The following is an 18,949-nucleotide window of genomic DNA, read 5'->3' on the forward strand; positions in this document are numbered from 1 at the left end:
TCAATAATGAACATGCTGGAGAAATGGACGAGCCCATATCACCTTTCACATCAGCCATAGAGAAAAAGTGCGTGTGTGTGCATCCCTAATGTGCAAGGATGGGAAACAAGTGGCCGAGCCTCATGCTCTAAATTGAGCCGTATATTAGACAGGGTCTGTAACATGCAAGAGCAGCACGTACCTTTTCTGAAGTGTTATCTGTTTCCGAGTCGTGCCGCTTCTGGGTGAAGATGATGTTGAAGACAGCGTGAGAACGGCTGCTGGTCTCATTCATGTTAGTGGCAGCTACTGTCCTGGATAACAGAATTTCACCATTCAGAAACTTCATTCAGTGCTCAGATTATAATTCATGTGAAGTATTACTGTGGATTTAGATTTCTCACAAGTCTACATATCATAATCTCAAAGCATTTGCACTAACTTCTGCCTTTGGGAATCATCTGGTCCTGAACTAAAATGTAATGATCATCAAAATGTTTCTCTGATGTATTCAGATCCATTCTCTAATGTACAATATCATTCAAAAGTTTGGGGTCAGTTAGATTAAAAAACATTTTTTATACTTTTATTCTGTAAAGATGCATTTAATTGATCAAAACTGACAGTAAAAACTGTTTTGAAACAGTCTTCTTTATATTCATCAAATAATTCTGAAGAAATATAAATCACAATTTCCACAAAAAAATTAAGTTGAACAAATATTTTCTACATTGATGATAACAATAAGAAATCTTCCATACTGGAGTAATGACTGCTGCAAATTCAGCTTTGCCTATACAGGAATTAATTACTTTATAAAACATATTACAATAGAAAAGAGTTATTTTAAATTGTAATAATATTTCACAATATAAAAATTTTAACTGTATTTTAGATTAAATAAATATGGTCTTGGTGAGCATAAGACATTTATCTCATAATTTAAAAATATTACAGACACCAAACTTTTGAAATGGTAGTGCTTATTCATCAACTAAAATTCTATTCCGATAGATCTTAGATGACACAGTAACTTAAAATGTCGCAAAAAAAAAAAAAAAAAAGGTGCAAACTTTAGACCTCCTAATTATGTATTCCACTCAATTATCTCCTGTCTGTTGTGCCAAACCATCAACTTACATAACAGGCTAAATGTATCATGTAGGAGGAAGGTGTAAAGTATTGGCAGGGATGTATCTCAACACCTTGAGATTAAAGAACTGTTGAGTGACACTAAGCTGAGGAAACAGGAATGTACAAACATAATGCCTCCTGGAATTAAACGATCCATTTGTTTCCATGGCATTATGATGATAAGCATGAATAATAAGTAAATATTTGTTTTCCTCTCAATGTGGACCATGAAGACCTTGAAAAACAAATGTGACCAGGACTGTACAATAAGTGAGACCACAGGTCTGTGCAGCAAAAACAATCACAGGTTATTTCTGGAATAGAATAGAATAGAATAGAATAGAATAGAATAGAATAGAATAGAATAGAATAGAATAGAATAGAATAGAATAGAATAGAATAGAATAGAATAGAATAGAATAATAGAATAGAATAGAATAGAAATGCTTTCACATTGTGTTAGAATTCCTGTAATTACAAGAGTCTGAGATTCTACTTTGAGCTGTTTATGTACTCAGACCCAGGAATTATTTGTTACTATGGCAACACTCAAAATCCAAAAGCCAAAATCCATGTGCGACTTTGTTTTAGATGACAGCATAATAATAGAATGAATACATTAATTCACTTCTATATACTCTTAGGAAATGTTTAAAAACAAAGAAAAGCCACCAAGTAACACTGGCTATAATGAAATTATATATATTATTTCATGACAATCAAATGAGAGCATTTGGAACTTTCACAAAATTCCAGAGTTTCTAATTTTGTGTTTAATAAACACAATACTATTCAAGAGTTTTATGTTTTTGAAAGAAGTATCTTATGTTGTTTTCGTTGGCTGTTTTGTTACTGTTTTCTATTTTAATATCATTTTAATATTTTAAAATGTAATTTATTCCTGTAATGGCAAACATGAATTTTCAGCAGCCATTACTCCAGTAATCAGTATCACCTGATCCTTCAGAAATTATAATATGCTGAGTGCTCAAGAAACATTTCTTATAATGTAAAAGTTAAAAACAGTTGTACTGCTTAATTTTTTTTTTTTTTTTTTTTTTTTGGAAACTGTGATAAAAAACTTTGTAACATTATAAATGTTTTTGCAGTCAGTTTTGATCAGTTTAAAGAATAACTACACTTTTAAAGTTTTTACTAGTTGAAAAATTGTAATTACAGTAATACAGACATGACATGAACACTCCATTAGAATAGAGTAGAGTCGAGTAGAGTAAAATAGAATAGAATAGAATAGAATAGAATAGAATAGAATAGCATAGCATAGAATAGAATAGAATAGAATAGAATAGAATAGAATAGAATAGAATAGAATAGAATAGAATAGAATAGAATAGAATAGAATAATAGAATAGAATAGAATACCTAGCCTTATTCCCTGAGTCCATCAGGTCTTGAATGTCATTATATGATGTGACAGCGAGTTTGGACAGATCTTCTACATATGGGCCCAGTAATGGGTGCTCTCGCACACGCAGATTTCCTTTGTTTTTGGGGTTCAGAAGGTCTCGTACCCTCTCGCAGTAAATCTCCATATAACTAACCTGGAAAGACAAAAATAAGAGCCTGTTTAAAAGCACAAACACCATATAAATGAGAATTGAAACAAAAATCACAAACAGAATTTACAAAAAAAAAGGGTGTTAATGAGATGCTACAAAGATTTGGAACCAAACAGAAGAATAGAAAACAGGGTTTGACCCAATCTTACCTCCACAGAATAGGACATGTTGTTATCAGTATTGTTGTCATTAAACTTGGTGAAAAGGTCCTCACACAGCTGACGGTTAGTATGAAGGAGAAAAGGGGAAAGAGACAGACATAATAAAGAGAGATTAGTTAGTGAATAATCCTTTGTTTTTTACTATGTGCACTGGTCCGCTTGGTGTTTGACTTGTCGTTTAATTCTGTTTGAACTGATCTCGTTCACACTGCCTCTGAAAGCATTATCATTGTCCTGTTTATACAGCAGTGCCAGTGACGGAAAGACAATATATGCTTTAGATACACAAAAAGGCCACTCAAGTAGCTAATAATTGTATAAAAGTGTTGAAACTGATATTTGGAAACGATTAATCCTCTTCATATTTGCTTGTACATGCATCTTTTTTTTACCAGTGGAATGATCCCCAGTTGGTCCTTCTCCTGTTTGCCCATCATGGTATAGGATTTACCGGCACCGGTCTGGCCATATGCAAAAATACAGACATTGTAGCCCTCAAAGGCATGAAGTAACATCTCCTCTCCAATGTCTCTGTACACCTGCTGCTGGGAGGCAAAGTTGATATCTTCTGGCTGTGAATAGATGAAGAAAAATGTAAGTCTTTGATGTTTTGAAGACTGACTTTAAAAGCAAAATATCTCTGTTTTGTGCATTTCACTGCAAAGTTTTTAACTAGTTCTAGCTCACCGAGGTATGTGACCAGTAGGAGTAATCGAAATTGAAGCTTTTGTTTTCTTTGGGTGCTTTGGGGTTGATGATGGCTGAAAGACAAGGAAAAGATGGCAGAGAATAAGTAAGGTTAATAAAACATGCTAGAGATCCTGAGTGGACACCCAATACTCTGCTGTCAGCCACTAAATGGCCGCCACACAGTGGCAGAAAGTGCTGAGTCACTGTAGTTTAGTTTAAACGAGTCCACACGGATGTGCTTTTAAACCCTGCTCCTCCCACTAGCAGTAACTGAAAGTCATCACAGAGAGGGAAGAATCACAAATCACAAATTAGTAATTATGTTCATCTAAATATGGTAATGGGTGTAAATGAAAATGACGTCTTTATGGGAAGACTTGAGTCATTTGAACTTGTATTGTAAATGCTATATAGGTGCATAAACCATATACACTAACATTCAAAAGTTGAAGATTGGTACGTTTAAAAAAAAATTTTAGTCTCATACGTCAGTAAATGAAGTATGAAGTCTCATACGTCAGTAAATGAGCGGCCAAAATGCATAAAAAGTTTTACATTTTCAGCTGAAAACTGAAATGCTGTATACATTTAAATCTGCAATTCAAAACCTGACAATTATTTTGAACAATTTAAACCGTTAAAACGGTTATGATGTAAAATGTATGTTTTTACATTTACATATTTACATTTATATTTTGCACAAAACCTCACATGTTCTTGCTTCCATCGAAGCACAAGATGATCATTGGAACGTCTTAAATCATTCTGGACAACATGATCCACCCTCTCCTTCTCCCCCATGCGAAGATCACCAAAAACTCACCCAAGAATATATGGTTTAATGTGAATGATTAACATAGAGTATTATACATATTTAGTATCATTTGAAATGTCTCAGTGCGACTGGTACAAATGTCCAAATAAGTAAAACAAAAGGTAATAAGGTTTTTAAGAGTTTAGGGATAACTGGCACACAAAGGAAGGTGGTCCCTAGACAAATGGTCTCCTACCCCCCAAAAGGTGTAACCTCTGAATGCAAATTGCCATGTTTCCATGTGAAAGAGGTCTGTCTATATAATGGAATGTAGCAAGGGGTTCGGGGCCTGCTGTTACTCAGATGAGCCCATGATGTTGAAGGACCTCAAAGAATTCATGTATTTTAATGTTGGGTTCGCATCTCCAGAGCTTTAATCCAGAGATTTTGATGTTTCGTACCGATTATCTTTGAATTGATTATGTAATTGGCATGATACATTTACCTGACATTTATGGAGTCAGATGAAATAACGAGAAAATACATATTCAAATGTATTGCATTTAATCAAAAAATACTTTGCCTCGAGAAAAGGACAGTAACACGTAAAGACCTTCCACGCTGGTCGGATGCCGGTTTTGGGCTGATCGAGCGCGAGCCTTATAAGAGCTAGAAAGAATTACACCAAGTCTCTACATCTAAGGTCAGTATTCAGACCTTACTGTGTTACCCAGCCATAAAAAGCTTCCCGACTTCATATTTCATATAATCATTGAGTGAGATACAAGAAAAAACATGTTTAGTTTGCTGGCCTTGATGGAGGTCTCAAGCATGAGACTCAACTCAGGCTCTAAATATTCCTCTGGACAACTCCATCAATAATAAATAATACATTCAAATGAATAAAATAAAGGTGAAGATGGGGGGGGGGGGGGGTGGACACATGCTGAAAGAACTGTCCTAGGAATAAGGCAAGCGGCCTTTTGAATTTTTAAATACTGTGTTGTGATTGACAGGATTAAATGAACTTGCTCCTCTTAAACTTTCCTTTAGAAGCTCAATTTGCCAACAGAGAGGTTTCTTTGCAAAATACTATAAGCACATGTAATAAACACAGATAAATTAATACTTTTCACTTGAGAAAACTGGTACCATCCCACTAAAAATGTGTTAAATGAATGCACAACCATATTACAAGAGAAGCCCATCGCAAAAAACACTGAGTGCATCATGGAGGAAACATCATTTAAATGGACTCTGCTTGTCTAGCAACATAAAGGATAACTGTGCAATTTCAAACACTTCACATCACTGAAATCATGCATATCAGAACATTATTAACAGAACGGTCCTGCTCTTGCGTCAGTCTTACTCACACCCAACCCACACGTCATCACAGACGCTACAGTCAGGAGTCTGACAGGCAGCATGAGCAGAACATACTGTTTCTGTTCTGAAATACATCTCAGCGGCCATATGGTAGGATGTGCAAGACCAAATACCAAAACCACATAAAAATAGCCATTTAAGTAGACTGTATTAAATATACTTAATCATCCATGAATCAAAAAGGCGCAATAACCATGAAAAGGACATTTCAAGTACACATATTTTCAGTACATGGTTGAGCAACCATTATTGGACTGAGAAATTGAATTTAGTCAGTGATGAGGAAAACTTTTCTGAACACACACATACATAAGCTTTCAGTGGTATTTTCCCATGTATAAAACTGCAGTTCAATTCACATTTATTTGTATAGCGCTTTTCACAATATATATGGTTTCAAAGCAGCTTTACAGAAACTAACACAGTCAACAAAAAGGAAACAAGATAAATGTGATGAATTTAAGTTCAATCCACACAAAGTGTTCTGACCTAAAAAAAGAAACGGCTATTCAAGAATGACCTTCAGAGAGTCAATAGGTTGAAAAGGATTCTCTGCATTAAACAAACTCTAATCTTGGTTCTCCAGGGACGCTGGAGACTCAACAAATAGAACGTATTTGATTAGTTCATCATTGAATACATGTTATTTTCTATACAATCCAAAATGACCTAGATAAGGACATTATTTAAAGTGAACATGATGAAAGCTCACATGCCTCAATTATAAAAGGTTGCGTAGAAACCATCCTACATTTACGATAATTTCTCCAATGTGTGTAGGCCTACGTGTGATTCAGAGCGTACGCCTCTCTTCCAGATATGAAATTTATACATTTCAAATGAACTTGAAACTGTGCACAGCTGAATGGTTTTAGATCTCCACCTAAAAGCGCCCTAATAAAAGTCAGTAACATATAAAAGAGAACCAGTCAAAATCCAAATGCTTGAGAATTGCGAGCGGCAAAGTGCGTACGTCTGCTTAGACCCCGACGTGGCGCTTAGCAGTTAGCACTTTTACACGGCAAAGACCGTTTTTATACATTTGAATGTTGCCGTGGATTTTAGTTTTAGATTTTTACGTTTAAATCTGTACATAAGCATGTTTTAGAAATGAGGCCCCAAATGCCTACACTAGTAAAAAATACTGTAATGTTTTTTTGTTTTTTTTAAGTGTGTGGGACATCAACTGCAAATATGACCTTATTAATGATCCCTTTAATTAGCTTTAAAGTTGTTAAATGATAAGTTCACCCAAAAATGACAATTGCCATTTACTCACCCTCATGACATTACAAATTAAACACATCCTCTGACACTTAACCAAATGTGCTGGCCATTTTATTCTATGCATTTACACTGAATGGGACAGTCAGTGTTGTTATAAACAAAATTCTAACAAAAAAAAAAAAAAAATGTGTTAACTGAAACTGAGCTTTGAAAAGGACACAAAAAAATAAATATATAATAAACTTATAGCTGTAATGTGCTTTATTCCAAATTTTGAAAAGTTATTTCGAGATTGAACGGTTTCATCAAGCTCACAAAACCGGTCTGAATGATTCCTTCGTGAATTGACCTGATCCTGTCACGGTTCTGAGTAAGTAGACCCAGACGCAGAATGAGCGAGGGGGGTGATATTTATTAACAACAGAAGACATAGCACAAGATTGTTGAAGCAAGAACAGTCCAAACAATAGGGCAGGGCAAACAACAGGAGCTCCAGATGCTTATACGGCAACGATGGAGACAAGGCAGCGGCTCAAGGAACCAGAGGCTTGGTTAACCGCTGAAACCCCAGACTGGCTGCCAGGTCAGGAGAGTCAGCGACCAGGAAGGACACATGAAGCAGGGCAGGGCAGGGACCAACACGACACACACACAGGACAAGACTTAACAAAACAAGGCAAGACAACAAGAGATGACAAAATAAAAAGTGAAAAGAACTATAACTAGAGAAAACAAAATAAAGAAACTAAAATATAACTGGAGCTTGCAAAGAAAGAGAAAACCATAGTAATAAACAAGAAATTAAAAGAAAATCTAGAAATAAATAACTGGAACAGCAAGCAAAGGAAATCAAAACAAGACTGGAACCTTGCAGGGAACTAGGTAGGTTGAAAAATAAATAAAAGGCAAGCAAAAAATAAAGACTTGAACTTGACTTGACTTGAACTTGAAGAAAAACTAGAATTATCAAAAGGAAATAAACACAAGACTAAAAGGAAAAGGCAGGAAAAGACTAAAGTAGCAGTGTCTAACAAGGCCCGTAGACTAACAAGCACACAAGAGAAGTAGGCTACACACACAATTCACACAACGAACCAGCAAAGACATGTGGGAAAGGAGCACAATAAATATGGAGCAGAGCACATGAGGATCAGATGAACACGACCAGGCTAATGAGGACTAAACAAGAGCTGTGTTCCAAATCACTCCATATACCCTCATCCACTATTCCCTACATTTCTCCACTAATATAGTCCACTTGAAAGAGTAAATGAAAACGAGTGAGTGAACCACTGAGGGGGGCGTTTGAGTCAAAAAATGTTATGCCCTTCCCTCCGTCTCGTTCACTTGGATGTAGGCCTGTGTCATTGCTTACGTTGCACGAGTGTTCACTACTGGCGGAACCCTTGCAATGTATTTAAATGGAACCCTTGATCACTTGGAATCTGCTATGGAGCTGATTTATTATTTATATATATTTTCCCTTATACAATTGCTTACCACCATTCTATAGGCCTGTATGTATGCTTGACCTGTTAAAAATTATATAAACAAATATTTAATATTAATATTTTAATGTATTTATATTAAATATAAAATATTTAAAAAAATACACAAACGAAAAATGAGAACAATACAAAAAACTATAACTGTGTAAAAAACGGTCAGCTTAAGGTAGCTACAAAAATTAAATGCAGTAAAATGTCAAAATAACAAAATTAAGCACGAGCTGCTGTGACGTCACAATCATGGTGTGTATTTAGTAGACTCGCTCCCTCTGTCAAAATCAACGGGTCGAGGGTCTGTCCAAATAAACTTCCCTCGTCCACTTGATGAATTTGAATGCGCTTCAAAATGGCGGTGGGGATTCCCCTGAGGGAAAGTGCTTAGGGAAGTTCACGTAAATGTGGAGTTAAACACAGCCCGAGTGCAACGGAAGGGCTGCCGCTTTTGCACACTTTGTGCTTGCCGTTTAATAATAATTTAAAACTTAGCAAACTGGATTTATCTTGAACTCTGTCATGGAAACTAGCATGTATAAACCTTAATTAAACTATTTAATAATCAATTAAAAAGGAATTTATCCCTGAATGATATAACGCTGTAGCCACATTGGACAAGCGGTTTCGAAAATGGGTGGAAACAGTTCCGGGCGCCATCTTCATTCGTTTGGCACGACCCTCACAGTGCATTGTGGGTATTCTCTAGCCGTTGAGTGTGCATCAGTTGTACACTCGTTATTGCGGTGCATTATGGGATTTGAATGAGTGCGCTCGATAAAGTCCACTATGGTTTCGGACACCACTACAAATGGCTGTCCCCTCAAATAGTGCCCTATTTAAGGGTATAGGGTGTGATTTCGGACACAGCCAAGGATTAAACAAGTGGGCATGGTAACAGGAAACAAGGAGGCGGGACGAGAGGAACACATGCCCAACACAAACAAAGAAACAAAGCAATGTGCTCAAGCACACAGAAGAAAGAAAGTAATATGAATTTGGAAAGATACGAGGGGAGTAAATAGTAACAGAAAACAAATCATTCAAACAAATGGATTAATTGCTTTTAAAAAAAATCAAGGTTTCAGAATACCATGTAAAGAAAATTGTGATTGAAGCAATTAATTTCAAAAGCCAATAGCCCAGCAATCTCACAAGAAAACACTTCTTAGTTGCAGCACCACAGTTTTAGATACAACATAAAACATATTTCTGACACTCTCTCTCTCTCTCTCTCTCTCTCACACACACACGTACACACACGCACACACACGCACGCACGCACGCACACACAGCTGCCGAGTAACAGAAGGACATGTCATTGTATAATCCCTCCTGTAAAGCTCTGTTCTAGTTTTATATGATATCACTCAAGCAAAGCTAATGCCTGAAAACAAATCAATTCCTCTGCTAACTAAAACACCCATTGGACAACTGGGCTCCAACAATTAGCAAATCTAATTCATATGAAAGAAATATTCTCTAAAAACAGGCTGAAATATCCTAATTATATGGTTTTTAATTTAAACTCTCATATAGCTCCATATCAAAAAACATCTGAGCACGTGAATCTGAACATCACATACATCAAGCAACATCCTGCGGCCCCGTCATTCAAAACAGGAAGCTCTATTCTAAAATGGCCGACCGCACTTAAGGAGTTGGATTGAAATAACTCATTCACTTGTGTCGGTAAAAGGGACAGACCCTTTTAACCAGTCTATACATCTGTGTCTATCTGTCTCTAAGGCAGTGCAGTACCATCTGTACATAAGAGTATATGAGTTATAATAATAGCACCACATAGCCCAGGGGACATCATGCGTCACCTTTATAGAAGCACTGCCATGTTAAATCTACTCTTGTTGTTAGGGTTCTGCCCTGATTTGATGCAGTTTTTAGTAAAAAAAATAATAGAAAACTGATAAGAATGTGTAAACATACCTTTTGTAATATAGGCTATATGTGGGGGTTTTTTTGTGTGTTTTTTTTGTTTTTAAAGAGTTCAACAGACATTAAAGGGATAGTTCACTTTAAAATGAAAATTCTGTCATCATATACTCACCCTCATGTTGTTTCAAACCTGTATGAATTTCTTTCTTCTGTTGAACAGAAAGGAAGATATTTAGAAGAATGTCAGTAACCAGACAGTTTCTGGGTCCCATTGACTTCCATAGTAGGAAAAATATATACTATGGAAGTCAATGGGACCCAGAAACTGTCTGGTTACTGACATTCTTCTAAATATCTTCCTTTCTGTTCAGCAGAAGAAAGAAATTCATACAGGTTTGAAACAACATGAGGGTGAGTATATGATGACAGAATTTTCATTTTAAAGTGAACTATCCCTTTAAGCTGAATAAATGGCTCTTGGTTAAGAGTAGTCACAATGTTAACGCTGATATGTAAATGTAGTAATAGGAGGCAAGCAGGTCACATTTTGGAAACTGTGATGGGTTTGGAGTCCTATCAATCAAACCTAGTTAGTCCTAATATTGCTAACCTTGAGATGCCACTGCTTGAATTATTTATAGCAGTCATGGTGTCTGGTTTCATGCTCCTGATCCGTTGTATTCCAGCATGAAGTATGTTGTTAAAACACTGTGGCGAGCAGGACGAGGTGGCGTGATTAATAATAATGAACGACACCTGCGCGACACACTGGTCTCCTATCTCTCACAGAGGGGCGGAAGCATAAAGGAAGAGCGAGAGAGGACAGGCCTGGATTTATGTTGTGATTTATGTGACAGCAGTCGTCCGTGAGGGGCTGCTGTCTTTACTTTCCTTTTGTATTTGTTTATTTTATTATTAATGTCTTTAAATGTTCGCCGGTTCCCACCTCCTCCTCCCCATAACAACAAACTGCGTTACAAACCCTTTTAATATATAAATGGGTAAATTGTCAATAATGGTCTTGTGCGGTCAATATCAGACCTCTTTCCTCTCCTCTCATCATCTCTCCTTTGCTCTGCTTTCAATAATGACAATGATTCATGTCCACCATTTCAGTAGTTGTTACATGAGTCATGGCTGAAGCGGTAAATGCACAAACCTAATAAGGAGGTTTTTTTTTAAATCGATTTTATTACCCAGAAGAGGACGTGGCGACTGCTGACGTTTGTGTGTGTGCAGTGAGATGGAGATTTTGGGTTCAAGTTTCAATGAGTGTGAATGTGTGTAACCAGTGTATACACTTATTAAAGGTCAAACAAAAGTTCACTGTGACTAGTGACCTTATAATAAAAAACCTTTTCCAATATAGCTGACTATATCATTTTCCACTACAGTGAGTTAGATATGTGATTTTTCATTATAGCCAGCTGACTACACTCCATTTGACCATTAATAGCTAGGTGATCATGCAGACTAAAACAATGTGATCAGACTAATCTTAATGAAAACTATTCAGGAAGGTGAAAACTACTTCAACAAGATGATACTTTTCACTTTGTGAAAGTATGGTCTGGTATCTACCACAATGTTGTTTAAGTCGAGTTCAAACTGTACACTTTTCAGGGATCATAAAATATTTCTCTTTTTGTAGAAAAAAAAAGAGATTTCTTGATCAATTAGTGTGATATGCTCACTTGTGTTTTTTTTGTTTGTTTTGTGTTGTGTTGTTTCGTGCTGCTGTGTTTCGTGCTGCTGTGTTTCGTGCTGCTATGTTGTGTTGTTTCGTTTCGTGCTGTGTTGTGCTGTGCTGTGTTGTTTTGTTGCTGGGTTGTTTCGTGCTGTTGTTGTTTTGTGCTGTGTTGTGTTGTTTTGTGCTGTGTTGTGTTGTTTCATGCTGCTGTGTTGTGTTGTTTTGTGCTGTGTTGTGTTGTGTTGTTTCGTTTCGTGCTACTGTGTTGTGTTGTTTTGTGCTGTGTATTTTTGCTGTGTTGTTTCGTGCTGCTGTGTTGTGTTGTTTTGTGCTGGGTTTTTGTGCTGGGTTGTTTCGTGCTGCTGTGTTGTGTTGTTTCGTGCTGTGTTGTGTTGTTGTTTTGTGCTGTTGTTTTGTGCTGCTGTGTTGTGTTGTTGTTTTGTGCTGTTGTTTTGTGCTGTGTTGTGTTGTGTTGTTTTGTGCTGCTGTGTTGTGTTGTTTTGTGCTGCTGTGTTGTGTTGTTTCGTGCTGCTGTGTTGAGTTGTTTCATGCTGTGTTGTTTCGTGCTGTGTTGTTTCGTTTCATGCTGTGTTGTTTCGTGCTGTTGTTTTGTTTTGTGCTGTGTTTTTGTGCTGGGTTGTTTCATTTCCTGCTGGGTTGTTTCGTGCTGTTGTTTTGTTTTGTGCTGTGTTTTTGTGCTGGGTTGTTTCGTGCTGCTGTGTTGTGTTGTTTCGTGCTGTGTTGTGTTGTTGTTTTGTGCTGCTGTGTTGTGTTGTTGTTTTGTGCTGCTGTGTTGTGTTGTTGTTTTGTGCTGTTTTGTTGTGTTGTTTTGTGCTGCTGTGTTGTGTTGTTTTGTGCTGTGTTGTGTAGTTTCATGCTGTTGTGTTGTTGTTTTGTGCTGTGTTGTGTTGTTTCGTGCTGTGTTGTGTTGTTGTTTTGTGCTGTGTTGTGTTGTTGTTTTGTGCTGTGTTGTGTTGTTGTTTTGTGCTGTGTTGTGTTGTGTTGTGTTGTTTTGTGCTGTGTTGTGTTGTTTTGTGCTGTGTTGTGTTGTTTCGTGCTGTGTTGTGTTGTGTTGTTTTGTGCTGTGTTGTGTTGTGCTGCTGTGTTGTGTTGTTGTTTTGTGCTGTGTTGTGTTGTTGTTTTGTGCTGTGCTGTGTTGTTGTTTTGTGCTGTGTTGTGTTGTTGTTTTGTGCTGTGTTGTGTTGTTGTTTTGTGCTGTGCTGTGTTGTTGTTTTGTGCTGTGTTGTGTTGTTTTGTGCTGGGTTGAGTTGTTTCGTGCTGTGTTGTGTTGTTTCGTGCTGCTGTGTTGTGTTGTTGTTTTGTGCTGTGTTGTGTTGTTTCGTGCTGTGTTCGGCACAACTCCTATGCAATGTGTATTGTACAGTCTGAAATAAAAGATCATTGATGTCACACAGTGTTCCATGGCTTTTACCCAAGATCTCGCTGGGATTATACTGCAATAACACAACCATAAAGGACCATATATATAACACAGATTAATCTATTAAAGACTGAAGACCCCATTGCCAAGCACACCATTCTCAATCAATATAAGGGAAGGGAATTATGTGAGTGATGTGATCAGGGGAGCATCATTTAGTGCTTTGATCAACATGGCAATCAAATTCTTCCATTTCAGGATTTATCAAATAGATAATTCACTATCTTTTATAAATGGACTTCTACCACATGTATAACTACCACAGTATCACTGAGAACATCACACAGAATTTACAGCTGAAACAAATGAAAGCCTGTGTCAGTGAAGACTTTTTGCTGTTAGAAACCATTAGGCTGAATCTTACATTAGTTGTCTCGCAGGGAACAGCGCTAAAATCTTCAGTGGTTCAGTAATGAGACAATTTCCTACGAAAAGGAAACCCCTTTATAAGAACTTAAAGGCCTATGTGAGCGGCCCAATGGTGCCTCAGTGATAGCAGGGTGGCTTAAACCAGTCAGAGCTGTCAATCATTCAGCTCTCCGCCATTCTACAGCTTTGTGGGAACTCGGCTATTGACCCATCTCAAGCTGGCAGCGGTGACAAAGCAGCCGGCATGTAGCACAAAAGACACTCTCTGGGCTCAGACTCCCACTAACAACCAGTTATTTACACCCACAGAATGAGACTGGGACTGGCCTCTCTCCAAATTACTGCTGACTAGAAAGGCTCTTTCATGACATCATCGACCCTCTTACCGTACACCGAGTCTACCTTTCAAAGGAGAAAAAGGCCGCAATCTACAAAACTATTCACACGTGTGTTAATGCATATTTTTTTAGATTCTGTGATTCGAGTAAGGTGCCTTTAACCAACAGAATCCACATGCACAACAAAAACAGGGTCAAACATGTTAAACAATTGATTGTTTCTAACATTAGATTTTGAATAGATCTCTTCCATTACGCCACTCCGCTGGGCCTTTGTGTTTAAGGTGCCTGACGATTGTGTTGAAGGATTTGAAAGGATGCTTTTGAGTGGACTCTGAATAGACACAGGCAAACCACACACGATGTCTGTGCAGGTAATCTAGCATTTCAAGTTAATGTTATACTGTGCCAATGCTGGCTGAGATTCGAAATGTCATTATTAGAAAAAAACCATAGAAAAAAACAACTTGAAGCAGATACTAGAATAATCCTCACTTTTCTAAGGGTGGAAATGCACATAACATCCTCTGGCAAACTGGAATGTACTCATTAAATAGTAAAAAGTTATCAAGATCCTAAGATTCCTTATGTAATCAAAGTTGTCTTAATTAGGCACTACCAGCTGTGCATTTGAATTCACCTCAAATGTTCAAATTAGCAATGCATCAAGAAGATGTGCTAATGTATTCAAGAACGTCAGAATTCATTTGTAAATGGTGAGAGTGATGCTGAATATTTTTTTGACAGAGTGATAAGTGCACTTAATGTCCTCAATGTCTAATAGACTAGCCTAGACTCATTATTATTCATAGATTTTCATGGATATTTATGAACATATTAATATGTTCGGATATGCGCTAAAACTCACAATATGGACATACTGACAATATGGATAAAATTATTGTCACTATATATATATATATATATGAGTGACAATAATTTTAGTTACAATATACTATTATATAGATATTTTTTCCATTACTGCTTGAATTGATGGCAGATGTGATTTTGAAAATATTGTCAGAGCAGCGTAGTTCATCTCTAAATATTAGAAATATGACAAGGTTGACAAACACAATCCATTTACAATGACAGTAAGTGTTACTGCTGTTTTTGATGGCTCATTTCTCCATTATTCAAGGTTCACAGTCTACTCTGTGCCCATTAAAACAAAATAACTGGAGCCTGGTGTATTGGGCTTTTATCCTCACTGTTATCAATGTCATATTTACATTATGCCCCACTAGCTCAGCTCGCAAAAATAACAAAAATAACATATGCAACAAGGCTTACAGATTTGCCAGACCCTTCGTAAAACCCTTGACCTGAGCTGTACAACAATACGGTGGTGTAATATTACATCCTCTATAATGAGGATCCTTTTGTACAGATATGTGCACAGTGTTTTTACAAATAGTCAAATGGTATAACAAATGGCATATGGCTTTTTACTGCAATTCTTTTTGACTCAATATCTGATGTAAACATCCACATTTCATCAAGAACTACCTCAGGTGAAGAGACGATGGTGGACACAGTGTTTTTTCTCAAGCAACACAAGGTGGAAGGGAGGAAGCTAAATTAGGCCAGACTCTAAATATTTCACAAGCTCTCATTCATTATTGACCGACGGCTTCGCCCAGCTGGCAGATTAGAAATCAAATCTCTCTCCAGTCAACGATTAGTTCCCTCAATTCTCCAAGCACATTCACACTTACAACCAAGAAATTCTTCTGTATGAGGACATAGCTGTAAAACTGTATAGGCAATAGGCTACCCCAATTTAAAATAATATTTTAACATAATACATTTAACACTTCTATAACATTCTACAGCACACTATAGAATAAAAAGACAAAACAAGGTAACACTTTAGAATACTATTCCGTCATTAATTAATAACTAAACAGGAAAAAATTAGTAACGCAATATTTACATTCTAGTAACTACTGTTAACTAACAAGAAACTCTGATTAACAAATTAGTAAGTAATAGCGCTCAATTGAATGTGGTAGTTCAATATTAACTAATCAATTACTACTTTTCTTTTCATACCTCCCAGAGAACTACTATATACAGGTTCTTGTTTAATGTGAATAATGCACATTAATTAATTCCTTCTGAAGGATTTGGTAATACTTGAGTTATTACTACATGATCTTCACTTCAGAATTCTGCATTATTCACTACATTAATTATGAACCTGTATATCGAGGTTCTTAGTAGTCCTCTGGGAGGTATGAAGAAAATAGCAGTTATTGGTTAGCTAATAGTGAACTACCACATTTGACTATAGCACTACTTACTAATTCATTAATCAGAGTTTCTTGTTAGTTAATAGTAGTTAGAATGTTAATATTACGTTACTGTTTTGTTCCTGTATAGTTATTCATTAATGATGGGACAGTATTCTAAGGTTTTTTTCCAAAATAATAATAATATATATTACTTTAGGCCAGTAATAAATGATCATTTACAAAAAATAACATCTAAACCATTTAAGTTGTCTTGATTATGTGTTCTTTTACTATTCAATGACCCAAAGAATGATGCCTTCTCATTAGTTACTTTGAAAATGACTACTCTACCAGCTAAACAAGTGAAAATAGCAAACCAAAATTGATCACTAATAATTACAGCTGCAGTGGTCATTGGTAGTTCTGCTTGTCATTGGTAGTTCTGCTTGTCAGTTGTGATTAGTTCATCGCAACAACCCTTTATTTTTTCCTTGGTTTTAATAACTGTCATTTTCTGTGGCCACATTAGATTAATGGCCGACTATGAAAATCATGTCGGATCAGATTTACTAGAGAGTTTATTCGCCCCCGGTTCAGTGATCAGTTAGCTACTGTCCCACATCATCTCAAAATGGCTGCCCTTATGAAATCCTGCAGATGAGGTCAAACACACAGATAAACACAACGCACGCAAGCGAAAACAATATTTAGACACACAATAAAAGTGATGATCTATAAACTTGAGTCTTTTGAGTATTCTTAGCGATTTAACTGCTGGATGTTCGTCATGGAAGCACTGGGGCTCAGATGCAGTTGGGTACTTACTGGTTGTGTTTCCTGACATCTGGATGATGCACTTGGAATCTTTACTCATTTCACGAGAGTTGAAGGGCCGAACTCTCACTGCCACCTTCACCGAGGCCCCAGCCATGGTGCCTCTGTGTGTGTGCTGAGAGCACTCCTTTAAAAGCCCAGGTCAGTGATCACACCTGCCAAACAGAAGAATAGAGCATTGATGGAACACTGATGTCAACAAACAGAAAACTGGAAGATCTATAGCTATTATATCTAATCATAGAATTATTATGAGTAATGTGTATGTGTAATATATATATATATATATATATATATATATATACATACATATATATATGTGTGTGTGTGTGTGTGTGTAATATATATTCACAGTGTATTAACTAATGTTAACATACACTTTTTATATTAGTAAATGTTGAGATTAACATTAACTAAGATGAATAAATTCTGCGCATATATATATATATATATATATATATATATATCCGACCCTACAGAGGATAAGCAGAATGGAATTGTATATACTAAATTTCTATTAATATTATTATTAAATATATACATTTTAATAATTACACATGGAAAGATGCTTACTAATTGATTGATTGATCAATGCTCAAAAAATAATACACGCTAAATGTAAAGTAAAATCCATATTTCTGCACGCATGTGCAGCATTTCTGAAAATAGGAAGGATATAACTCATTCTGTAGTTCCATTACTATATAGCAGCAGAGAAATATTGATTTAGACTCTTCTCCATTGGAAATTGAATTACATCTAGTTTCGGGAAAGCTGTTAAGCTGCCTATCACCATAGCAACTATGAGTATAATTTCTGTTGAATCTATAAAACAAAATGGCATGAAGGGATGAAAAGCAAACACATGATTTCAGTTGTGACTTACAACAAGGTTAAACAATAAATCCCCAAAAATGTTCGATATTTCAATGTTCAGACAAAGCGGGAAGGCTGTGTTTATATGACCTCACCGTAAAAGGATCATGCACGGTCAGCTACAGATCTAGAGAGATACTCGGCCCGGCAGCAACAAAAGAAGTGCACGGCTGGCTAAATGTCAGTACGCTTCCTAGGATTACAATAGCCAAATAACAGAACTGGCTGCCACCCACCCCGAGTCCAGCTCAGCCTCTTAGTCGGACCAAAATGGAGGTTCAATTAATGTGTCAGGGGAGATTTATGGCCTTTAAGCCTCAATCTTCTTTAAAGAGTTCTACTTCAGTTTATATATGTGTTTGCATCAGTAACTAGGAGGTTTATTTGAATACATATAAATGAGCTCATACAGAGATCTCATGTAAGCATCATTTTGAAATTGCCAATTATAAGGACATCATGCTGAGTCACATTCTGGTGTGTCAGAGTAAGTTCAGTCTCTCTCATTACTCTTCAGTCTACTTAGAGTCTTAGACCCCTTAACATGAACCTCAAAGATTGCATGTCACTTTACAAAGACGTTAAATAGCTGCGGTTTTTAGTGTTATTGAGTTGAAAACGTAACTATGAAATAAATGTTATATTACATGTATTGTGACCGACACTTTGATTAATTAACCTATACACATCCATTCTAAACAATCTGTGATTATCATAATTGGTAAAAGAGAATTTAAGACCACAAAGTAAAAAGATCAAGCCATTTTTTAAATAAAGAAGAGGGCAGAAGATTTAAGTAAAGAATAAAGGTCATGTATTTTGTACATACAGTGCATCACTATTAAAACTCCATTCAGA

At 36.5% G+C, this 18,949-nt stretch overlaps 1 protein-coding gene across 5 annotated transcripts in view; it reads right to left on the bottom strand.

Moving 5' to 3' along the window:
• The window catches only part of kif1aa (kinesin family member 1Aa), a 74,163-nt gene that overhangs the window by 43,313 nt on the left and 11,901 nt on the right, over positions 1-18,949 (bottom strand). For all 5 annotated transcript variants that reach the window (XM_082136052.1, XM_082136051.1, XM_082136054.1 and 2 more), the window contains exons 3-8: positions 17,207-17,370; positions 3,542-3,615; positions 3,247-3,426; positions 2,843-2,911; positions 2,497-2,675; positions 182-293 (exon numbers count right to left, since the gene is read on the bottom strand). In XM_082136052.1, the coding sequence (XP_081992178.1) occupies positions 182-293; positions 2,497-2,675; positions 2,843-2,911; positions 3,247-3,426; positions 3,542-3,615; positions 17,207-17,312 (720 nt within the window). In that variant the 5' untranslated portion in view covers positions 17,313-17,370. The remainder of the gene's footprint in view (positions 1-181; positions 294-2,496; positions 2,676-2,842; positions 2,912-3,246; positions 3,427-3,541; positions 3,616-17,206; positions 17,371-18,949) is intronic.

Source organism: Leuciscus leuciscus, assembly GCF_965113295.1.
Source record: "Leuciscus leuciscus genome assembly, chromosome: 14".
Classification (NCBI taxonomy): domain Eukaryota; kingdom Metazoa; phylum Chordata; class Actinopteri; order Cypriniformes; family Leuciscidae; genus Leuciscus; species Leuciscus leuciscus.